This window comes from Equus przewalskii, chromosome 30 (genome assembly GCF_037783145.1).
Source record: "Equus przewalskii isolate Varuska chromosome 30, EquPr2, whole genome shotgun sequence".
NCBI lineage: Eukaryota > Metazoa > Chordata > Mammalia > Perissodactyla > Equidae > Equus > Equus przewalskii.
In genome coordinates this window covers 2,137,761-2,152,221 of record NC_091860.1, presented here as the reverse complement: position 1 = coordinate 2,152,221, position 14,461 = coordinate 2,137,761, and the positions used below count along the sequence as shown (strand labels likewise).

The window sequence follows — 14,461 nt, the reverse complement described above, 5'->3', positions numbered from 1 at the left end:
GCACACATGCAACTTTGCTAAAAAAAAGCCAAACACAGCCCGAGGTTTATGGGTTCAGATCCTGGGGGCAGACCTACACACTGCTCATCAAAAACCATGCTGCAGTGGCATCCCACATAAAAAATAGAGGAAGATCAGCACAGATGCTAGCTCAGGGCCAATCTTCCTCACCAAAAAATTTAAAAACAAAAAAATAAAGACAAATGGTTTTCCAATTTATACTCGTACAAGCAACAGATGAGAGTTCCCATTAGTCAACATCCTTGACAAGAACTGGTCTCGTCAGGCTTTAGTCAAGCATTGCCAAACTACTGGATGTAAAATGGTATTTTCTTGTTATTTTAACTGGCATTTTCTTGAGTGAGGCTGGCTGGCATCTTTTTATGTTTATTGTGCATCTCAGTTTTTTTTCCATGAAATGCTCATTCGTCTCTTTTGTCCATTTTTCCATTAATGTTTGTCTTGTTCTTAATGAAATCTAGGAGTCCTTCACATATTGTAGAAATTAATCCCTTAACAGTTTTACATATTGCAGTTTGTCATAATTTGTGACTTGACTCGGAGTTTCTTTACGGTGATTTTTTAGTAAAAATGTATTATATTTTAATGTTCTCGAATGTATCAATCTTCTCCTTTGTCATTTGTATTTTGCGTCTTTTAAGAACTGCTTCCCTACGCTAAGGTCACAGGGCTACGTGTGCTTCTGTACCGCCTCCCAGAAATTGTCAAGTTTTGCCTTTCATACTTAAGCCTTGGAAGTCCCATATATTCTTCCTATACAGGTACAAGTTACTCCAGGATCAGAGACTGATTGCTCCTCTGCTGCCAACTGAACTGCATTCACACAGCATAAGTCTGTTTTCAGCCTCCCTATTCTGTTTCCCTGGTGTAACTTTATTCTGACCCACTGGTAATTCCACTTCAAATAAGTAAAAGCATCTGTCTTCCCACAAGGAACAGCCTGCAAGTTTTGCCTTCTTTTCTTTCTTTTAAAACAGCATGAATAAGGAAAAAAAGAAGGTAATACATAAAAACATGGGTGACGTGGTGGGAGCTGCGGTGGGAGGGCAAACTGGTAAAGCCTTTCGAAAGGCAAGTTAGCAGGGCTATTAAATTCAGGATGTGCTTTGACCCAGAAGATCCACTCCAGGTACCCACTCTATAAAAATTTCTGCTTATCTGCAAAGAAATATACACCTAAATGTCACTACCTGAGTGTAAGATTTCTGTCTACTTTATCATGACTGTATCCTAGCATACAGAACAGCGCCTGGCAGACAGAGGGCTTCAAAATACATTTAATAAAGGAAAAACGATGTTCACTGAGTACTGTCTGTAATAACAAAAACTGAAAACTAAGGGCAATGGTTTAATAGATTATTAACAAATTATTGTTATATCCCTAGTACAGAATATAAAGCTCTCACAAAAAATAAACTTATGTGAAAAGAACTCCTAGACACGTTCACAAAAAAAAATGCAAGAAATACAAGTTGCAGGACTTTATGTATGGTATGATACCATTAATGCCTTAAAAATGATGTGTGTATGCATATTTATATGCAAATGCAGCTAAAATTCAGGAAAGATATAAACCAAACTGTTTACAGTGATCTCCTCTGCAAGAGGAGTGGGCCTGATGGTGTTGGTGATAAGGGATGATTATTAAGTAAAACATTCACTTATAATCCTACTAACTAAAGCAACTATTGTTAAGACTCTGGTATTTCCCACTGATCTGTTCCTTTATATCCTTTTACCCATACAGGTTTTTTCCTATTAAACGTATAATATTGTGCCTAAGTTTTTTCACAAACCATTTTCCCCTTTGTTAAAGTTCCTATGAACTATTTTCTACTATTAATTTACCCTTTTGCCTAACTTTGTAACAAAATCACACTGTACATATTCTCCTATGTACGATCTTTATTGTTGGATATTGGAAATTTAGATTGTTCGCCCATTTGTCACTCTAAATAACAATGATTGCAAAGAATATTTTCAAGCATTTTAACTACTTTTCCATATTTATTATTTTCACAGTACAGATTACTAAACATGGGATTACCTGATCAACAGGCATTGAACATTTTAAAGTTTAATGAAGACACAGACAAATTTCTTTCTAAAAGGATTATTCTGATTTAAATTTCTACTAATGCTGCATCCTAGCTGTTTATTTCCTTCCTTAACACTCAGCACAATCTAACAGTAACTTCTTGACTTACTCAGCACCTGCTTCCGCAAGAGGACATGGACTGTCTGTCTGTTCACCACTGTATCTTCAATGTGTGGCTACTCGATAAATATGTGTTACATGAATAAGCAAACAGTACTCTATAGTATTTCTTTCACCATCAGTATATGCATTATACATTATAATTTTCCACATTTAAATTTGCAGTATATCTCAAGAATTTGTGTGAATTATTTGAACTACACACTTCATTGTTTTACTCTGAACTTCTTTAATTACATTTCAAAGTTAAAATAAATTTGCTATATCCATAAATTAGTATTTCTCTCTTTTAGGCTCTCCTAAGTCCATGCCCTTTGCACTTTTTAACTAGAGTCTCAACATTTTCTAAATACTTTTTATGAGCTTTTGCACATAGCAGAACTATTTAATTATTAAAATAATATTCATCACATCTTTTCTGTTCTCATCTATGTGAAGATTCTTAGGAAATCATTAGAGTATTTTATTTATCTAACTTTTAGGATGTTTTAAATCTTGACAAATTTAAGATGGTCAACTCAGTGTCCTTAAAAAAAGAACTGTGAATCAAATTACCTCCACGTACGAAAGCATTCTTACGTTTGCCCGTCATTAAAGAACGCCCTACCTCTCCTATTTCCATCAGTGGCTCATTCATATCCACACCGCCGTAGCCATACTGAAGGTCAGCTTCTGTCAACTTATTCTTCTTAATGAACTGGGTGTTGAGATACCTGAAAAACAAATGTGGTATCATGGGACACTATGTCGAAATCAGCAGGAAAACAAATGACTTGCGACTTTAGAACAATTGTAGGGTTATAAATCAACTACAGAATAGTTCAGTATTACATTCAAAAGAAACTAATTATGTAGAAATTAGAAATATAGTAAAACAGATAAGAGTTATCTTTTATCAACTCTTTCTGCAAGGCTCTAAGAGAGAGAGTAACACCTCTAGAGCAGCAAAAACCTCATTATCCCAGTCTCAAATGAAAAGCCTCGAAGATTTTGCTCTAAAAATCCCAATACTCTCATAGCTCAACAGCTCCTATCCAAGGTCAGACCTTCTACAATCTGATTTGTTCATTCCCAGATTTTTCTTGGTAAGTCAAGATATGTTCACTTTGCAAATAATTAAACAAAAAATGGTTAAAAGAGCAAAGTCAAGTCAGTTCTTTAACTTATATTTTACCACCAGGAAAAGATGTAAAATAAAGATTTTCATTTTTAAACAACAAAAAGAGATCACAATCAGGAGGTGAGAAAAGAGATAGACATTACAGACAGTAACATGTATGGGCAAAACTAACATCTCAAATCACTTTGTCTACCAGAGGAAAACAGTTTTGTAAAGAAAACGTTTCAACATATTCTAAGACTAACTGTGGCGGACTCTAAGAGTTACTCAGATGAATATAGAGTTCTAAAATTAAATAAAATGTGTAGAAAGGGCCTGTAATATTCAAGTACTCACCTCTCACCATTCCAGATTTCACTATAATCCCTTTAATGCTCACCACCTAAAACTACCCATTTGAAAGGCTCTGTCAATGTGTAAACAGCTATTGATAATACAAGTATTTAGGCAACAACCACAAAATCTCTACATTAAAACACATACTTTCTTATGTTCACTGCATCAAATGAAAGGTCCACTTAACATTTACAGACAAAGTGAAGGCAAAAATAACAAAATTTCAACTTCATAACTCTACCGACAATTACAGGGGATGAATAAAAATATAATTCCTGGAATTAACTTCAAAGTGGCATAGCCACAACCATTTACACAAGTTCACGTCCACGTTCACTAACTTCAAGCCTCAAGACTCCAAGGCTTACAACCTTGGTGCTCCATTTGACATTTTAGTCTCCTCTGCCTACAGGCTACAAAGTCCTATTGTTTTCCTTCAAATGGCACTTAACCTTTCCTTTCAATCTCACTGTAACCACATCATTTCATGCTGGGTTTCCAACCAGCCTTCCAGCTGAGGAAATGGGAACAGAATGGAGAGACAGAAGTGAAAGCTGGAGAGGGAATGAAGAGAATCTGAATAGAATCTATTTCACCTGCAATACATCTGGGAGAGAGCCTGAAATTTCATTAGAGAGACTTTAATCTCTGGCCTCTGTCATTCAGGTCTCAGCTCAAACACACCTCTCTCAGGCCTGACGTCAACTGACCCCAGCGCAAACTAACCTTAACTTCCTACATCCAAGAAGGAACTGTCTAATACACAACTATTTTATTTTCTCCCCAGTACTTGCTACTATGAGAAACAATCCTATTCTTTGGTTTATTTGGTTTGTATGTTGTCTCCCATCTAGAACATAAGGTTTACAAAGCAAGGACATTGTCTCGTAGACAGCATCCAGAAGAGTGGTGGGCAAATATGAAATCCTCAAAAAACACTTCTTCGATGAATTACTGAATAAATAAAAGGATCACATTCCAGATAGCAGGGATAGCAAAAGCTAATATTAGAATACAAACTTGGGAAAAGCATCCTGGAGGCAAATCATAAAAGCCATGAATGCCAAGAAATAAAAGTAATTACTAACATTTATGGAGCTCATATCACATGTCAGACATAGCCCTAAGCATTTTAAATGGCTGAATACTAAAAGGTAGATAGATGTGGTACTATTATGATCCTCATTTGACATGTAGGAAAATTGCAGCTTAGACAGCTTAAAGAACTTGCCAAAGGTCAATCTGCTAGTAAGTGGCAGAGCTGGCAGAGAAACTCAGGAGTTCGCCCACTCTCATTCGACAAGCATTGACTGAGTGTGCACTTTATGCAGGTACTATGCAAGGCAGTGGGACAGAAAGATGAAAAACCAAAGGGTGGTCTCTGCTCACACAGAGCTTACACATCTGGCAGAATATACAAACACAAATAAACGTAGTATTTCAACAATGACATGTGCTCCCTGTGTAGAGGCAACTTAATTTTCATATCTTTACCACTTATATGGGTCTCCTACATGGGTCCTTTGCTCTAAATCAGTTCCTTTTTCGGTCAGTGGCATCATGGCCCTCCCAGGAATCCCACCTGAAACACTAGAATCATTTACCTCATCCTTCCATTTTACTTCCTTTAATCAGGTGGTCTTCACGTCCACCTAAACTATTCACCACCTCCTCCCATTACTTCCAGTACCATTTATTTCCTCTCTGCCTGGATCATGTGCAACACTCTCATGAGTGGTTTCTATTTCCTGTTTCGTGATATCTCCAATTCATCTAAAAATTCTGCTTTCGGATGTCACTTTCCTATTCAGAATCCTACACTAGCTCCCTTATACCCAGAGAGTAAGTGTAAACTTCTTCGCACAGTGGCGTGTTAACTCTGAAGAAGCTGCTGCTAGATCTGCAGAGGTCTGGATGCCCTAATCCATTCCAAAGATCTGTATCCGTATTCCTGGGCCACACAAGGTTTTAGCGGAGCTTTATTTACCTGTACCTGGTAGGACAAGTCACTATTCCCTTTCCCTCAGGGAATAAAATTTAAACAAACTTACATTAACTGTATCTCTTTCCAGATTTCTACTCTTGATAGTTTAAGCTTGATAAACAAGCTTTTAAAATAATTTAAAGATATAATTTAAACTGTAAACAGTGAAATTTTTCATTTTGATATGGATATCATTCTTAATTTCTAAGTCACTGTAGTATTTTACAACCAAATTTATTAATCCCATGGCGTAGTGGCTAAGTAGCGCTCTGTTTTGGTGGCCCAGGATTTGCAGGTTTGGATCTCGGGCACACATGTAGCACTGCTTGTCAAGTCACATGCTGTGGTGGCATGCCACATATAATAGAGGAAGATTGGCACAGATGTTAGCTCAGCAACAAACTTCCTCAAGCAAAAAAAAAAAGAGGAAGATTTGCAACATATGTTAGCTTAGAGCCAATGTTCCTCACAAAAAATAAATAAAATTTAAAAAAGACATGCTCTAGGTAACCATAAAAGAAAATAGCTTCCAATAACTTAAAACAGTTTATTCTGTACCACACGGGCAATACATGATTATTCTGCTCAGGCAGAATGCAGTAGTACAAGTTCTTATAATTTATTCTATCAACAAAGTGGTTAACAGTATCCTTTGCTTTTTTGGAGTATTAGCAGTAACACAATCAATAATAGTATTTGACAAGAACTCATAGCCTAAGGTAATTTGTTTTCCTGTTTTTTTCCCCTTTTTATTGGGGTAACATTGGCTTAGAACATTATATAGAGTTCAGGTGTACATCATTATAATTCGGCTTCCGTATCGACTACATTGTGTTCACCACCAAAAGTCTAGTTGCTATCCGTTAACATACAAATGATCCCCATGCCCTTTTTGCCCTCCCCCCGCTCTCCTTCCCCTCTGGTAAGCACCAATCTGTTCTCTGTATCTATGTGTTTGTCTGTTGTTTTTTTAATCTTCCATACCAGTGAAATCATACAGTATCTGTCTTTCTCCGTCTGACTTATTTCACTTAGCATAATACCTTCAAGGCCCATCCAAGTTGTTGAAAATCGCAAGACTTCATCTTTTTTTTCTGGCTGAGTAGTATTCCATTGTATACATATATACCACATCTTCTTTATCCATTCACCCATTGATGGGCACTTGGGTTGCTTCCACGTCTTGACTATTGTAAACAATGCTGCAGTGAACACAGGGATGTATAGATCTTTTCAAATTAGTGTTTTCATTTTCTTTGGATAAGTACCCAGAAGTGGAATAGCTGGATCATATGGTGGTTTGTCAAAGAGCATACTGCCTATGTTTTCTTCTAGGAGATTTATGGTTTCAGGTCTTATATTCAAGTCTTTAATCCATTGTGAGTTAACTTTTGTATGTGGTGTAAGGTAACGATCTCCTTTCATTCTTCTGCATGTGGCTGTCCAGTTGTCCTAGCACCATTTATTGAAGAGACTTTCCTTTCTCCATTGTATGTTCTTGACTCCTTTGTCAAAAGTCAGCTGTCCATAGACATGTGGGCTTATATCTGGGTTCTTGATTCTATCCGGTTGATCTGCGTGTGTGCTTTTGTGCCAGTACCATGCTGTTTTCCTTATTATGGCTTTGATTTCAACTTTGAAATTAGGGAGTGTTATATACCTCCAGCTTTGTTTTTTTCTTAGGATTGCTTTGGCTATTTGGGGCCATTTGCTGTTCCATACAAATTTAGGATTCTTTGTTCTATATCTGTGAAAAATGTCATTCAGATTTTGATAGGGATTGCATTGAATCTGTAGATTGCTTCAGGTAATGTGGGCATTGTAACTATGTTAATTCTTCCAATCCATGAGCAAGGAGTATCTTTCCATTTCTTTGTCTCTTGTTGATTTCTTTCAACAATTTCTTATAGTTTTCAGAGTACAGTTCTTTCATCTGCTTGGCTAGATTTATTCCTAGGCATTTTATTCTTTTTGTTGCAATTGTAAATGGGATTGTTTTCTTGATTTCTCTTTCTGCTAGCTCACTGTTAGTGTATAGAAATGTAACTGATTTTTGTATATTGATTTCATATCCTGCAATGTTACTGTATTCATTTATTATTTCTAAAAGTTTTTTGGTAGATTCTCAGGGTTTTCTACATAGAATCACGTCATCCACAAATAGTAACAGTTTTACTTTATCTTTTCCAATTTGGGTGCCTTTTATTTCTTTTTCTTGCCTAATTTCTCTGGATAGGACTTCCAATACTATGTTGAATAAGAGTGACAAGAGTGGGCATCCCTGTCTTGTTCCTGTTCTTAGAGGGACAGCTTTGAGCTCTTCACCATTGAGCATGATGTTAGCTGTGGGTTTGTCATATACGGCCTTCATTATATTGAGATACTTTCCTTCTATACCCATTTTATTGAGAGTTTTTATCATAAATGGATGTTGAATCTTATCAAACACATCTATTGGGAAAATATGAATTTTATTCTTCATTTTGAATCATCCTTACATCCCTGGAATAAATCCCACTTGACTGTGGTGTATGATTCCTTTAATGTATTGTTGTAGTTTGTTAATATTTTGTTGAGGATTTTCACATCTATGTTCATCAGTGATATTGTCCTGTAATGTTCTTTTTTGTGTTGTCTTTGTCTGGTTTTGGTATCAGGGTAATGTTGGCCTCATAAAATGAGCTGGGAAGGTTCCCCTCCTCTTCAATATTCTGGAAGAGTTTGGGAAGGATAAGTATTAAGTCTTCTTTGACTCTTTGAGAGAATCCACCAGAGAAGCCCTCTGGTCCTGGACTTTTGTTTTTTGGGAGGTTTTTGATTACTGTTTCAATCTCCTTACTAGTGATCGGTCTAATTAGATTCTCTATTTCTTCTTGATTCAGTTTTGGAAGGTTGTATGATTCTCAGAATTTATCCATTTGTTATAGGTTATCCAGTTTGTTAGCATATAGCTTTGCACAGTAGTCTCATAATCCTTTCTATTTCTGTGGTATTTGTTCTAACTTCTCCACTTCTGTTTCTGCTTTTGAGACTTCTCCCCTTTTTTCTTAGTGAGTCTAGCTAAAAGTTTGTCAATTTTATTTACCTTTTCAAAGAACCAGCTTTTAGTTTCATTGATCTTTCCTGTTGTCTTTTTTTAGTCTCTCATTTATTTCTGCTCTGATTTTTATTATTTCCTTCCTTCTACCGACTTTGAGCTTCACTTGCTCTTCTTTTTCCATGATGATGACATCACTCTCAGCATAAGGGAACCCCGAAGCCTCTAAGAAATCAGGTATTTCAATCTATTTTAGAAAATTCCGTTACAAGAACTGTTCTCATGCTAAAACCTACTAGATTTCAAGAGTTGTTAGTTCTCAAGTTAATCCCTTAAGTACTCCACTTCAAGGACCAGCAGAGTCTAAACAGATGTTTAGACTGGGAAAGGTGGGGGAGAAGTGTCATTATTCTTCTTTACAATTAAAATCCTTAAGTCACCTATGCTAATGCATGTCCATCTTATAAATCAGAGTTAAGAAGAGGCTGGAAATTACTTTATAAGAAAAATATTGAAGAACACCTTTAAAACCAAAATGACTTTTTCCTTTACCTTTCTTCACATAGATTTCCTTATAGACTATGCTAACAACATGAGCTAGTCTAGATGACCTGACTACCCAGCAAGTGAAGACTATTAAGCAGTTTTCATCTAATTACTGACAACTATATCCTCTATTAAAAGGATCTCACCACCCGTTCTACCAATATAATTAAATAAATAACGATCAGTCACATGATACTAACACCCCTGAGGTCAAACAAAACACTCTGTAGGTGAATCCCATGAGCCATCAGTTCTCAGTCTTTGCTACAGACAGCAGAAAGTTACTAAATGATTTTAGACAGTAACCAAATTTGAGCATTAGAAAAGATAATATGAGAGGTTTCCTAAATAGAATAAATTAGAAATCAAAGGCTGGGAGACTGGTTACAGGGCCTTTGTCATAATAGTTCAGGTGAGAAATCATAAAAAACTTGAACTATAATAGCAATGCAAAGGAAATAATGAATTTAAGAGATAGTTGGAGGATTCGACCAATAGGGATCAGGTAGAGAGGATAACCCTAAGTGATGCATAACTAAGACTTCTGGCAGGAATGTCTGGGTATACCAGTGTGGGCGTAAAAGATAACAAGGTCAGTTCTGAACATCTGCAGTAGCATGATGTACCCATGAAACATCCTGCAGTATAGGCAGGTAAATGAAAATACTCCTCTGAAGCTTAGACCACCTGGTATAAACATATATTTTGGTGGTTATCAATATATAGGTTGTAGCTAAATCCAGGGGTAAGTGAGACCATCCTAGAAAGAACATGTAGTGCGAGAAAAGGGATGAGAATAGAATCTACATAAGTGACTAAAAGAGTCTGTCTAGAATGAAACCAAGGTAGAATGAAGAAATTAAATAGATTTAATCAGACTGACCTGCGTTTAAATTCTGCCCTTGTGATTTAACTGAGTGACACTGAGCAAAGTCATTTAATTTCTCTGACCCTTAGTTTCCTCAGCTATAAAAATGGAGATACCAACTACCTCATATGGTTTTGTACATACACACACACACGTGCATATATCATATATATTGCAACATTTAATAAAAGCTTATTAATATACTAATTTAATAGTATTAATTTAAATAGTACCAAATTAATCAATTTCAGTAAAGAGATACAGAAGAACCAAGAGAATTATATCCTAGAAAACTAAGAAAGAATAGAAAAACAACTTAAATCACTACTGAAATGTCTCAGCTGAGAGGGTTCCCACTGCAGGGCACACAGTCTAAACACTCTCTCTTGTCGTCCACGGACCAAGGGCCCAAGCTCCTCAGCAATGGCAAAGGCATGCAGACACTCTCACTCCTATCCTTCATATTCCCCCATCTCTCCCCCAGAGTTTAGGGAATTCTTAGAGTTCTATTTAACGACTATCTCACTTTGCTGGATGAGGGAAAAAACCATCAACGGTAGGATGTTTAGGGTATGGTTTTATAAAAGCCCAAGCCACAGTAAACCTTGTGCTTGTCAGCAATTGCTGGTTTCTGGTTTTATTACATGCTCCTCTTCTAAGAAGAAATAAAAGCTACTGGTCACTTAGAAGTAAGCTCCAGTTTCTACCATAGGCTACTCACAGCGCGTAAACTCCAGTGCTGTTAGGAAAACCTAAGGGAACATGAACCAGTGAAGCAAAGAAGGACAAAGACGCCAAGAGAACCAAGCCTTGGCCTCCACCGGGTATTCCTGCGACACACGGTGTGACTGTGCAGACAACGCTCTGAGACCCAGCTGCACTCCTGACTCTCCCCAATGAGAAAAGGAGGCGAGGGTCCACACGTGGCCCCAGCCACAATGCACAGGGCAAAACTGTCACTGCATCCACCACAGCCCACACCCCTTCAAGAGCAGACATCCTAGGTCCCAGGGTGAAAGGCCCAGGTGCTGATGTCATTATTCCTTCTTTATCTACTATTCTTCGATAACCAGGTGTCTGCCTTATGTACCTACATGCTTATTTCCATTGTGTACATGGATGGGTTACAGAGGATCAGCCCAGAGTGCCACGGGAACACATAGGAGTGGCAGTTACCACAAAAGATCTAAGCAGGAGACTGGGGAGACGAGGGGAGAGGGAAGTTCAGAGAGGAGAATGTGGAAAACACACCAAAATTAGTCACTCAGAGAAAAGAAGAAAAGCGATCCAGACAGACAGAACAGCGTGAGGAAAGGCAGGAAGCTGCGAAATACCGTGGGGCATTACCACACTGGTGGAAATTAAATGTGCTTAGAGGAGAGGGTAGGAGAACTTCCAGAGGAAACTGCCCAGTCCTTTGCCTAACAGTGCTTCCATGAAACATGAAACACTGAATCCTAGAGCAAATAAGAGCACACTGCAAGGGGACGTGGGAGTAGATTTACTCGGCCAAGCTTCACCCAAACTGAAGTTCCTCCTGGATCTCTGCTGAGATTTAACGTGTCCTGTATAAACCCACACAACCTCAAGAAACAGCTGTGCCATTAAACAGTTTCACTTTTCACAGAATAACTTTCCACACACTGCCTGCTCCCAGATACTCACATGACCCAGATGACACATCTTTCCCCAGAGCACAGAAAAGTCTACAGAGCAGGAAATGCTTTAGTTCTCTGCATTTCAACAGGTCACAGGTACTTTAAAAAGAAGCTCCTTCAACTATAAACACAGGCAATACTGTTGGACTGTCAGGAGTGGGAAAGCACACTTACCTACACAAGCAGCCCATGCGGTCTGTGAGGGTCAGGAGTGGGAAAGCACACTTACCTACACAAGCAGCCCATGCGGTCTGTGAGGGTCAGGAGTGGGAAAGCACACTTACCTACACAAGCAGCCCATGCGGTCTGTGAGGGTCAGGAGTGGGAAAGCACACTCACCTACACAAGCAGCCCATGCGGTCTGTGAGGGTCAGGAGTGGGAAAGCACACTCACCTACACAAGCAGCCCATGCGGTCCGTGAGGGTCAGGAGTGGGAAAGCACACTTACCTACACAAGCAGCCCATGCGGTCCGTGAGGGTCAGGAGTGGGAAAGCACACTCACCTACACAAGCAGCCCATGCGGTCTGTGAGGGTCAGGAGTGGGAAAGCACACTCACCTACACAAGCAGCCCATGCGGTCCGTGAGGGTCAGGAGTGGGAAAGCACATCACCTATACAAGCAGCCCATGCGGTCTGTGAGGGTCAGGAGTGGGAAAGCACACTTACCTACACAAGCAGCCCATGCGGTCTGTGAGGGTCAGGAGTGGGAAAGCACACTTACCTATACAAGCTGTCCATGTAATCTGCTCCCTTGCTATACTCCTCCCAGTACCTATGATACATGACAAGTACTTGCTCTTCAGACTCCAGGACTCTCTAGATGAAGAGAAAAAATATTTTTACTTAGAAAGCACTAACCATTTGCATTTGTAACCTATGAAATTTATCAAAACAATGTTCTAAAATAACATAATTCAAGCATTATAAACTACATTTACAAATGGCATTCTAATTTAACTACCTGTAGTAACAATGGAACAACCAGAAAAACATGTGTCTTACATTTGAAAGTCAAGCATCCATACTAGAGAATAAATTGTTTCATTCTCTAAGATAAAAGGACAAATGTAATGGTTTGATGTTGTCTTTGGGCTAGGATATTACATGAGGCTCAGGTTAAAACGGAACATAACTCTATCGCCATGCATCTGTGTTCCCTCAAATCCATCACTTACGATCGGCTCGCTAGTTATGTATCATCACTCCACATACTCACTTTTGTGCGTAAACCTATTTATGAAAATTGACACCTTTTCCACATTCCAAAAATAGGCTATTTTATATTTACTTAATAGTGACCTATTATTTTTGAAAAATGAAAATCAAACTGAAATCTGAGGTCTAATTTTTACAAAGTTATCTTTAAAGGAAATGTAGTCTAACAGTAAAAATACACTGGAATGATATTCAGATCTCAGGTTCTCTTACCTCTACCCTTAAGCAAGTTATAACTTTAATTTTCATCTAATTAATTCTCTAATGAAATGCCATGCTTTTAAACTCAGAATTTTTCAATTAAGGCTCAGAACAATAGAAATAATCTGCAAATAGTACTTCTTGGCCTATAATATTGGTAAATAAGTTAAAAATAGCAACTAGTATTAATAATGCTGGGGAAAAGAGCATCCTTACAAACTGCTGCCACTGGTTGGACAGAATATAAATCCGAGAACAATCTGTTACTATATGTCCAAAACAATAAAAAATGTTCACGACCTATGACTCAGTAATTCCCCGTCTAGGAATTTATCTTATAAAAAAACTTGGTTACAGGGCCGGCTCCTGTGGCGCAGTGGTTAAGTGCGCACATTCCGCTTTGGCGGCCCGAGGTTCACCGGTTCGGACCCCGGGTACAGACATGCCACTGCTTAGCAAGCCACGCTGTGGCAGGCATCCCACATATAAAGTAGAGGAAGATGGGCACGGATGTTAGCTCAGGGCCAGTCTTCCTCAGCAAAAAGAGAAGGATTGGCAGCAGTTGACTCAGGGCTAACCTTCCTCAAAGAAAACCAAACAAACTTGGTTACACAAAAATAATTTAGCTATGAGGATGTTCAGAGAACATTGTTTATAATAACAAATTACAGACAGTGCAAATAACCTATATGCCCAGCAATACGGGAATATTTAGACAAATCCTTGGATCTCTATACAATGAAAAATTTTACAATTATTGCCAGGATTACAAAAGTCTATGTAAGGACAAAGAAAGAGACTTACATATTATTAAACGCAAAAGCAGATTATAAAGTGCATAATGTGACTCCATTTTATAATAAAAAATGGAAGGCTACACAAGCAAAAATATTCCAAAGACCAAATTACATATATTTTAATATATACCAAAATAGACATATTCATATATATGTATAAAAAATATTAAGAGTCGTTAATTCTGGAGGTACATTATGGATGATGCTGATTTTCTTCTTTTTGTTTATTTCTAAGTTCTAAATTATCTATAATGGTAACACAATACTTGAGTAATTTAAAAAACTCCCTCCCCCAATCAAATCAAATTTTCTTCTCACAGGTGAGACTCCTTCGATTCTGTTGGCTATATTAACAATTTACCTTGTCATCTACACATCAGCCAACTTCTCTTTTGTCATTGGATCTGAGAGAATATATGGTGTACAATTATATAAGTACTCTAAACTTTCATAAAACT

At 37.9% G+C, this 14,461-nt stretch overlaps 1 protein-coding gene across 6 annotated transcripts in view; it reads right to left on the bottom strand.

The window, feature by feature from the left end:
• Positions 1-14,461, bottom strand: part of CUL2 (cullin 2) — a 97,353-nt gene that overhangs the window by 48,567 nt on the left and 34,325 nt on the right. For all 6 annotated transcript variants that reach the window (XM_070601635.1, XM_070601638.1, XM_070601634.1 and 3 more), the window contains 2 exons: positions 12,512-12,606; positions 2,847-2,952 (listed from right to left, as the gene is read on the bottom strand). In XM_070601635.1, coding sequence (XP_070457736.1) covers positions 2,847-2,952; positions 12,512-12,606 — 201 coding nt within the window. The remainder of the gene's footprint in view (positions 1-2,846; positions 2,953-12,511; positions 12,607-14,461) is intronic.